The 11,411-nt window shown below is 33.6% G+C and overlaps 1 protein-coding gene across 1 annotated transcript; it reads left to right on the forward strand.

Annotated features, from left to right (window-relative positions):
• The first annotated feature begins 412 nt into the window (after nt 1-412).
• LOC126745597 (sperm-associated antigen 1) lies at nt 413-9,138 on the forward strand. The gene is made up of 5 exons (XM_050453531.1): nt 413-668; nt 3,290-3,478; nt 8,167-8,473; nt 8,528-8,810; nt 8,867-9,138. The coding sequence occupies exons 1-5, from the start codon at nt 454-456 to the stop codon at nt 9,019-9,021; spliced, it is 1,149 nt and encodes a 382-aa protein (XP_050309488.1). The 5' UTR covers nt 413-453; the 3' UTR covers nt 9,022-9,138.
• The last annotated feature ends 2,273 nt before the right edge of the window (nt 9,139-11,411 follow it).

Here is an 11,411-nt window from a genome sequence, read left to right on the forward strand (position 1 = left end):
CAGAAACATGGAGATTCTCGATAAATAGAGATGAACTCCTCCAATACTTGACGCGTTCTTTTATTACTGGCCATTTTAATATAACTTCTTAACAAACAGCAAGCAAAACATAAACATAACAAAAACAAAAAACTTAACCCAACTTGAGCATGAAGGACATTTGTTCAAGTCCATGCCACTGGTCTGCTGCAAGTCTAAAAACTTGAGCAAGTCTATTCCTACATAGTACGTTCATGCAGACTTGTGCAAGTACACTTGCGCAAGCAGACTTGTCCAGTCTACATGAACGTCTGTAGCCCGTATAAGAATATTTTATAAATATCTCTCGATCTTACCGATCACGCTTAGTATATATAGATATACTGTCCATTCCTACTATCGTTACCAGGGCAACCCTAAAATTTGTTAAATCTATGACACTTATCAAACGAGTAACCTCAAACTAAAGATAAAATGACAACGTTAGATGATTTGCAAAGAATTAATGAATACGAACATTATTCGTATTTAAATCAGGCGTCAGGAGAATCCCTATTAAAGAAATATCGAATTCCCATTCAACATTTCGATTTTGGATATGTGGCTAATGCAAGAGATCCAAATGAATTGGAAAAAATGATTGAGGTTCTACGGTCTGGACAAGAAGGGTATTATCCAGATTTATTAAGGTTAGTTATTAATATTTTGTCAAGTGATTTTCTTATGTTTTTACTTTATCTTTGATATTAAAGCAAAAAATTTCTTGGACAACTTTTTAACAAAGAAAAATGAAAAATGTTCTGCCAGCGGCTGCTTTGATAATAAAAGAAGGTGAAAAAGAAAAGAATAAAGGTGGTGAATAGAAGTATACAGGTTGGAGAATCGATCTTTACGTATAGAGAGGTGCTTAAAGGCGAAATTCTCTGCAACGCCTACTCGCTGCTCGCTTACTAATGTCATACTGAAAAGTACAATGTTAGTAAGCTTCTGACTTTTATTAGGGTAACTGCAATAAAATTTGGCAAAATATTAGACAAAAGTTCACGTATTTCTAAAATATTTTTCTGATACATGCTTTACATAATTATATCAGTGTATAACCCACATAAGTCAACAATTTTCTCTCGCAACTCCTCTAAATTTGTTATCTTAAGATAACCCCAAAAGTAAAAGTCAATTGGGGACAAATCTGGGGATCTAGGAGGCCATTTAACATCGCCACAAATAAGACTGTTAGGAAAAGTACTTGTTAAAAATTCTTTTACCATAACTGCATTATAGACAGGAGAGCGGGCTTGTTGGAAATACACCGAAATGGCCCTATGGTTGCACAAAATACCAGGTCAAACATTAAATTTTTCAGGATGTACAGAATACAACTTCTGTGCTCATTTTCCCGGGACCAATATCAAACACCGTAAGGATTGTATTTCCTATATAACGGGAAAGAAGATCCATCTAAAAATAAAATATTTTGTGACAAAATTTAATTTTTATTTGCTTTTTTTATCATGCATTCACAAAATTCCATTCCTCGTCACTGATCTTTGAGAAATATCTCTTGAGCGTTGAATTTTTTAGAACATTTGTACCCCTATTTTTTCCAAATAATGGTAATACCATAAATCCACTTCTAGGGGACTACAAATCATTTCTTTTAGTCGTTCCTCCTCCTGGACCCTTTCAATAGAAGGTTCTTTGGTGTTGCATTGTTGGAATTGCCTCCATACCTTCAAAAAACCATTTAATAGTTTGAACTCTTTAGCAAGGAGTATAAACATTTACTGAGATAATAGCGAAAGTTAATAGCGCTTTAAAGTTGAACAGTTCAGCATGCACAACAATAATAATAATATCACATATATTAGTGTTATTCTGTAAAAAATTAAAAACATAAATATTTATCAAATCGAGGATGCCGCTCATCGACGAAAGGAAGCGGTGTTGCTATTATTTTGGACAATGCGTGATCTTCAACTCCCCAACCTGTATACGCTTTTTTATTATCAGACTAATAATTTCTATAACAGATATAGCAACCCAAAAATTTGTCTTAATTTTAAACATGGACGTTTTTAATTGACAATCGAATTTCTAACAGAACGTTTTCAGAAGAGTTCTGCTAATGATCGCAATTTTCTAAATTTTAAAGCTATTATTACAAGTTTAATTTCTTTGTCAAATCAGTGGCGTAACATTATAAATTTTAAAATTATCTTACGTTTCCTCAGGCGTAACTTCACCTCAAGATTGTTAGTACATAGGTGCACATAGGTGAAAATGACAAGGGCTCTCGTTGGCAATGGCAATCGGCCATACTAGACCATACGTTTTTATTCTTGTCTTTGTTACCCTTGTTATCTATTTTATGTCAGGTGATCGAACGTTTGTCATTCTGAAGATATATGTCAACTTTTTAAAGAGGCAAACAAACTTTATAAGTAAACGTGACGCCGAAGGGGATTGGAGGTAAGGAGACTGATTTCCGCGCTTCCCAAATGAGGTGATGCGCACGGAAAATTAAGCGATAACTGGGTTCGCAAAGTAGAAGAAGATCTTAGTAAGAAATGTACGGCCTGCATTTTTGGGTTTTTGAGTGTGATCCTATATGGCAGAAACCGGTATTGTATTTTCTCTTGTTTGTCTAAAATTACATGTTAAATAGCATTGGAAAGATAATAGTATTCCAGGTAAGTAGTGTCGTCGGCAAACAGTATAAGATTTAAATTCTGTGAAAAATTTGGCAAATAAGTGATATAAACCAAAAATAAGAAATAGCCTAGAATCAAACCCTGAGGTACACCATACTAGATAAGTTGCATATCTAAGAAGTTATTTTGGAAATTAACATATTGATGGTAATCATTTAATAGGAATTAATAAGGTCATTGCTCTTGGGATGAAACTTATAGTATGAGAGCTTGTTCAACACTATTTCAAAAGAAATACAATCTAAAGTCTTTATTAGATCTAAGAAGGTGTAATAAACTCTGTAAGACTATTTACTGCCAGTGAAGTAGATTACTTGTTTCTAAATCTAAACTGGTTATTACAAAACAAGCTGTCAGTTTTAAAGAAGATCTTTTAACAACGACACGTAATGTTTTTACATAAAGGAACTACTTTGGACACGTTTAAGGCAATATTTACTTCAGCACATCGAATAATTTTGGATAGTTGGTCTTCTACTGAATTAATAAAAAAATAGTTAAAAAATCTTTTAAAAATACGACGACTTGCATACACCCTATTTTCTAACCTTATAAAATCTTAACCTCATAAAGTTTTAACAGCAATATTTTATTTTTAGAGCAACTGAGGAACAACTTAAACGATTAAGACCAAATAGTAAATGTTTAAGAAAGGCTTGCAGAGTGCTAAAAAGGAATGAGCTTCAGAGAGATGAAGTGGAGCAACTGTCAAATGATCTACAAAAATGGACCGCCGATATATCGCGGACGAGTCGAGAGCTGGACGAAAGAAAAACGAATAAAATAAAGTAGGTTTTAGAGTATTTTCGCAAGTTTGCCTAACATAAAGAAAACCGCCTGTTTTATCACTGTATTTTTTTTTAAATTTATTGGTCAATGGACATTAGCTAAGTTTGCATTAAGCAAGGACGTGTATTATTAGTATTAACAAAATGGATAGACCTTGAATTGACAAAATGGATATAACCTTACAGAAAAGCTCAAACTGCGCGTAATGACTTTTCGGCATTTTTATTGAATCATAGCATTCACGTGGTTACAATAGTTCTGTAATTCTATTAGAAATCGCTATAATCGCTCTCTAATCTCAGTATTAGTATAGATATCAATGTTATAGTAACCAAAAAAAACATTACGATATATAAAATGATACTAATGTAACGTTTTCAGTGCTGTTTCAATGTAGGGTGCAGTAAATTCTCACATGACAAGTTAATTGATTTCTTATTCCTTCAAACATTATTCTGTTCTCGAACTCAAAGCTTTCCAGAGGATAATAGTTTAAATGAATTCCAGAATTGACAATCCAAAGACATCTTTTTTTTTCTTCACTCTTTCTTTTATTTAGGTACCTTGAATGTTAAAAGGAAGGAAAAACTTCTGTAGAAAATCTACTGGATATGATTTCATGGGTTAACTATTATGTTGTATCTGCGTTTACCTGAATTTGGCTTGACCCTAAAATACCCAAAAAGTTGGAGATTGACAAGGATTTTTAATAAATTATGTGGGTAACTGTTTTACCTGTTCTGTTCCTTGTAATGCTGAAGCTAGTATTTACATCTTATCTAGATTTATCGTGTTTTTATTGCAGTCATCCAGCATTATACAGTGTATGTCAGCCAAATGGAATAAATTAGCTAATAAATAGATGGGATAGAAAAAACGCTCGAACACGTCAATTGGTTTTTATAGTTGCGCATTGTTTTTCATACAAACTTTTTATACAGGGTCTATCAGATAACGGTGGTCAATACCAACTTGCTTAGTTTAAACATAGCACCCTGTATGTTAATTAATTTTTAGATTCCTCAGGTCATTTTAGACATATTTTGTATACAATGTCCTATACCTATCTTTGACAGTTTCGGAAATATTAAGTAAAATTCAAAAAATAACATTTAGAAAAAAAAATTATTTATGATTCTTCTTGCCCATTTAGGTCTTGGTAATAATAAAGCAAGCAAAAAATATTTCAGCATTCCTTTTTATTGATATAAGAAAAAAAAAACTAAAAATTGTTGTTTATTTTGGTTTAAAATGCCAGACTTAATGTTGACTCATGTTGCATGACAGAAGTAGTCGTCAGTGCTATAGTCGTTTAAATTTTATTAACTACAAGCCAGAAAAATGGTACATTTAACAGAAATGCATAAAATTACAATTCTACAGATGATTGGCTATGGAGATAATACACCGACGCAAATGGAAGTAGCTCGCTTATTTCACGAAAAATTTCTAAATTTGCCGCCTGCAAATTTGGGTTAAAACTCAAGGGAGAATTAGTAAAATAGAAAAGCAATTTCAGGAGCTGGGTCATGTTAGGCAGGTAAAAAAAGCAGCTGCCAATGCAATAAGTAAGAATACCAAATTGGCTGTTATACTTGAGTTTGAGGAACACCCACATACATCTACTCGGAAAACAGCCCCAGTACTCGATATTAGCTATTCATCAGTTATTAGAATATTAAAAGAAAACAAAATGCATCCCTATAAAATTATACCCACCCAGGAGCTCACGGAAGACGATTTTGACAGGAGAATGTATTTTTGTGAACAAATGATAGCAATGTTAGACAGCAATGTGATCCAATTAGAACATGTTATGTTTTCTGATGAGTGCAGCTTTACTCTTCACGGTCATGCCAATCGTCAAAATTGCCGCTATTGGTCCAGGGAAAATCCTCACTGGACGAGAGAAGACAATACTCAATACCCGGAAAAGGTTAACGCGTGGGCAGGAATTATTGAAGATCAGATAATAGGTCCATTTTTTATTGAGGGCAATTTGAATGGCGATAATTATTTAGAATTGCTTCAAAATAATGTAGTGCCAATGTTGGCCAACTTGTATCCTGATCCAGGAAACCCACAAGTTCCAGCGAATATGATATAGGTTCAACAAAATGGAGCACCACCCCACTACCAAATAAATGTACGGCAGTACCTCAACCAAATATTTCCAGATCGGTGGATAGGGAGGCGAGGATCGATGGAATGGCCAGCACGGTCTCCCGATCTGACGCCATTAGACTTTTTCTTATGGAGATATGTGAAAACTATTATATACAAAACTAAACCCACCGACTTAGCTGACTTACGAAGACGAATAACCCTGGCAATTAGATCGATCACACCTGAGATGTTGAGTAACGTTAGAAGAAATTTCTATTTACGGGTAGGGTGTTGCCAAGACGTTCGTGGCGAGCATTTTGAACATCTCCTACATTGACATTATTGTTTAGATTTGTATTAGTAGTGTATAAGTTAGTGTATAAGTTTTTGAATATATTCTAACAATTTTCGACAAATAAATAATTTTCTTTTCTAAATGTTATTTGTTGAATTTTACTTAATATTTCCGAAACAGTCAAAGATAGGTATAGGACATTGTATACACAATATGTCTAAAATGATCTGAGGAATCTAAAAATTAATTAACATACAGGGTATTATGTTTAAACTAAGCAAGTTGGTATTGACCACCATTATCTGATACTCTCTGTATAAAAAATTTTTATGAAAAAACATGCGCAACTATAAAAACTAATCGACGTGTTCGAGCGTTTTTTCCAACACGCTCCCGTCCATTTATTAGCTAATTTATTCCATTTGGCTGACACACACTGTATGATTGGAGTGTGTAAGACTTGGTTTAAAATGTCCAAAGTCTTCAGTCAAAATTTAGTTCGGCTTGCAGTTTTAGAATTGTTAGCTTTAATTTTCTACTATTACCCTAGAAACCTAACCATGAATCTTAGGAGCTCGATCACTTGATTTTGCGACATTTTTGTATATTTATTTATTCCTACAATAGATAAGATTTAATGCATCCTATTTATCACTATATTATTAAATAGTCTTCTTAGGGTACCTCTCTGCATATTCTAAATTATAATTAAGATGAGCGAACACACCTTCTAGTTTCAGCTATCTTTATTGATTTCCTTGCAGCATATGCATCTTGGTCTAAATGTACGATATTAAGGATCATTTCAGAATTTTAATTATTTTTTTCTAGTGCTCTTGTTAACCTATAAGGCATTAGTAAGGACTTTTATTTAATTTTCAGGAAGTTTAAGTCAGTTCAAGTTTCGAACCCCTGAATCAATTTCTTTTATGTTTTAGTATGTCGAATTAGTATGTTAATGGTGTTTCCTTACTTCAAAAAATTTTGCTACATCTATTGTTTCTTCTAGTCACATAATTTCTTCTTTGTGTTTTTTGTTTTTACTACTTAAAATATTTTTATATTTTAAGTATTAAATTTTGATAGAATATTTTTCATAAGTATTCAACACTATTTCTCTTGAGGCTAATTTAGGCCGAGCAAGTGAATAGGTTCAATAGAGTGGTTACTCTTTAATTAGACTGCTACTTGCCTTTTTAATAATAAAATTTACAAATTATTAATTTTGTAAAATATAGTGTACATTTTTGAAATATAATAATAATTAATATTAAAATACATTGTGTCGTAAAGCTGGTGCATCTGTTTGCATGGTACAGCCTATCGATTAATTACTCTTAACTGTGCAGACTTGTCCCCTGTAGCAGAAGGTTCTCACCGTGCACTTCATATGGCCACGATACACGTCACAGCTCATTTTCTCACCACATCTAATTACATCAAGAACGTTTACTGCGGACATTGAGAGTTCATTAGTTAGTTATTCGAGAGTTAAATTAGGTTTTCCTTTGAAAACCATTATGAATTACCTAAGATAATATTCTCTTAAGACTTATTAGGCTCTGTAGTTGCTTTAGATTACTTTGACTTTTAATTGGCTCCAATGCGAAATATTTTACACACCCTTCAAATGTGCTAATAAATATAATTTTTTCTGTTTCTCATTTTTATTAAATCATACGTATTAAAAATTGAGTTTTCGTTACGTTTCGAGAGAAAAATTATGAACTTTTATCTTCCTTTATGGACCAAAAAATGGAACGTCAATAAAGTTTCAAGCTGGGTAACTTAGTTTAAACATCACTCCTGGCATTCTCTGTTAGATTGGATTGTCATCTACAGTCAAAGTTCGAGTAACAAAACCCATTTAATTTTAGCATTACACGAATATCACTTCCGGCCTCCAGGTGATTTTTATTCAAGTGATGAAAATCGGCAATTTTTTAATTTCTCAAGCTGTAGCGACTTGGAATTTCGATGCAATTGCTCTGCAAGATGTGGTTGTAATCTTTATGAAATTTATATGGATGGATGGAGTTTTGTTATTTATTATTTAAATTATCATATCTTTAAAACGGTAAAAAAAGACAGATTTTATTGTTTGTAAATATACCTTCTTTATCACTGCATTCTACGAAAAAAATCTATTAGAATGTTATTTTACCTTTTTGATAAGTTAAAGGATAACAGGAGATACGAGGAGGGTTCTAGGGTTGCAAAATGGAATATTCATTAAAGGTATTAAAAAACAAATTTACATGAATTTCATCAACTGTTTTATCTTAGATGTGATGTCCAAATAAGGCAATGCGAACCCCAACCTGAACCCTTAAACCTGGTGAAAAACAAGGAAGAAAAACGAATTGCTTCGACTGATTACACCGCCTGGGATAAATACGATCCAGATACCGAACTATTAAAGGAAGAGTTGGAAGCAGAACGACTTAGAAAAGAAGCTGAAAAAGCCAGACAAGCTGCAAAAAAGATTAAGCAAGAAGCGGCTCGATATGCTTATGCTTGTACCAGCCAACAGCAGAATCAATTCGTTATGGGTGGGCTTAGTGGTGCCAACAAACGAAAACTTTCTAAATCGGTAATAGCGCAATTATTGCATTTCTTAGTGAAGTAAAGTAAACAAATTTCCTAGGTGTCTTTTAACGCTTATTCCACTGATGCCGAAGCGATGTTTATGTCTAACAGAGAACTTGATAAAGGCAGGGAGTTTTTCAGAAGCGGAGATTATGAGTTGGCCTTAAAACACTTCTCCCAAAGTATCTTGTGTAAAGCTAATGTTACCAACTTAAATAACCGAAGTTTAACATATTTGAAATTAAATAAATATGAAGAGGCTATACAAGATTGTGATCGAGTTTTAGCCATTGATAGGAAAAATTTGAAAGCGTTGCTAAGAAAAGGCCAAGCGCTAGAAGGTATATGTCTTTTGTTAAACTATTGTTAATTTAAAATATTTTAAATCACGTTGTAGGTCTTAAAATGTATGAAGACGCCCTGTGTTGCGCCGAAGAACTAATAGAAAAGGACCCGAACAATATTATGGGTCAAGAACTGGCCGAAAGAGTGCGCAAATTTTGCAGAAACATTTTGAAAAATACAAGAATGAAAATTATAGAAATAGAATAAAATAATATAGTCATGCGTGTGTAATGCAATAAAAATAGTTTTTAATCATTTGTTCGTGGCAAACACGACGCTTCTTTGTCTCGATTAAAAATAAATAAACAAGACCCCTTTTTTGAATTCTTTGTGTCTTATTTACTCCAGTCGACTTTGTCTCGTATAGTCATTTAAAAGAGTCACCACCCTGATTATTGCCTTATCAAAAGGACATAAATTCTTCTTGTGGTATAACATACGAGGGGAAAAAAGCTTGATAAGGCCTATCGAGTGTTATATGTCGAAACGCCCATATATTAAGCTCGGCGCACTTTTGAAATATCCATCCATTGTTTTGTCTGAAAGAGAAGTCACTGTTTTGAGAAGTGATCACTGACCCTTTTTGTTTGTAAATACCGTATAAGTGTATGCAACTAATTCCAGGGTTGTATGACAAATTTGTAATTTTCCTTTTTTTTTTGTAACTTTTAAGGATTTGTTAATTTTTTGTTATTCTGTTTTTATTGATTGTTGTTTATTGAATAAAGAGTTCATTTTTTCAGGTAGTTTAATTAGTTGATTTGTCATTTTAAGATTGTCAATAATAAAATAGTGGCTTAGTTAAGATATTTCGTGAATCCAGAGGCAAAAAACATAAGGAGAGTATTTGTTGACACGTGTTTCTGCTGAGCTGGCATTATATGGACCAACATACCATACTGTTGAAGTCGTCGATAACAACCACAAAAATGCCAATTTTTAGCACATCTATTTGACAGATACCAAGCAGTAATATTATTGATTATGATGGGTGTTTTGTCCTCACTATTACAAATAAATTTAATATTTAGCATATAGTAAATTAGAACGTTAGGTTCATATTTTATTGCCCTCATAATTTACATATATTAATTTAACTTAAATATTTCTTGCACTTAACGTTTCTTTATTGCTACATTTTCTGATACTTTTACTTGATACTTAAATTGAACTACCTACATTTTCTTCTCGACCTGCCTTTGTATTCCATTACCTATTTTTACTTCCTTCTTATCAGTCCTCTCCCGCATTGATTCTTATTCGAAAATATGCAAACAATATACTTTACATGTGCGAGAGAGATGCAAAGGCAGATTAAGAAAAAAACTCCGCCAAAAAACGTGTGCGTACAGTACGACTACGGACAAGAAGCGAATTAGCAGTGAAACTAAACGCACGTGTATATCACAAAGCTGCAAAACCTCTCTTACCTTCCCTTTGTGCCTTACTGGGTAAGTCGAGTATACATTTACATATATATATTCATTTACAAATTATTAATTTGATATACTTTCTATATTTACGATTAAAAATAATTTAACTATTACAATTTCACGTAATCTTGCTACAGGATGTTTCAGAACTATGGGATCAAACTTCTAGGGGTTGTTCAGTGCAACAGTAGAATCCATTTGAGTATAGGAACCCATGTCCGGAAATGTGTCACTATGCCACTACGGCCCTAAGACGCGTTTAAATTTAGAAGAAATATTAATTACCTAAATAGGATCTGATGCATTTATTTTTACCTTTTGTATATGATACCATCACAATAATTGTTCAAAATGTCTTCCTCCAACCTCAATACACCGATTTAAACGCCGCACATGATTTCGGCGGACTACACTAAAAATTTGATCCTCGTTTTGAATGATTTCAAATGCTGCTGTTATTCGTCCAATTAAGTCTCGTAAGCTCTAATTCTACTGGAGTTTCGTAGACTAAAGACTTTACATGTCCCCACAAGAAAAAATCGAGCGACATTAAATCGAGTGACCTAGGAGGCCAAGAAACTGCTCCACCTCTGGCAATCCAACGGTGCCCAAACCACTGAGCCAAATACTCGCGTACTTGTACAGCAAAGTGGACCGGCGCTCCATCATGCTGAAACCACATTTGCTGTCTAACGTTTAGTGGAACATTTTCAAGGAGTTCTGGGAGAACTTCCTCCAAGAAACGCAGATAAATAGGTCCTGTTAACCGTTCCGGTAGAAGGTATGGCCCAATTAAATAATCATCAACAATGCCTGCCCATACGTTGACAGACCAACGATTCTGATGTTTTCTTGGAAAAATTGCATAAGGATATTCTTCGTCCCAAACATGGCTATTCCTACTATTAAAAATACCGTATCTTGTGAAAGAGGCTTCATCGGTTTACAAATATCGTAAAAAATTTGGTTGTGCATTGATGTGATCCAGAAGCCATCGACAAAATTGAACTCTAGGATGATAATCGGCTGCAGTTATACCTTGAACCTTCTGGAAGTGGTAAAGCTGGAGTTGTGCTGGAGAGTGCTCGTGTAGTACCCGCCAGACAGAAGCGTTACTCGTATTCATATTCTTAGCGACGTCACGTGTGCTATTTGATGGTTCAT

The sequence above is a fragment of the Anthonomus grandis genome, chromosome 16, assembly GCF_022605725.1.
Source record: "Anthonomus grandis grandis chromosome 16, icAntGran1.3, whole genome shotgun sequence".
Lineage (NCBI taxonomy): Eukaryota > Metazoa > Arthropoda > Insecta > Coleoptera > Curculionidae > Anthonomus > Anthonomus grandis.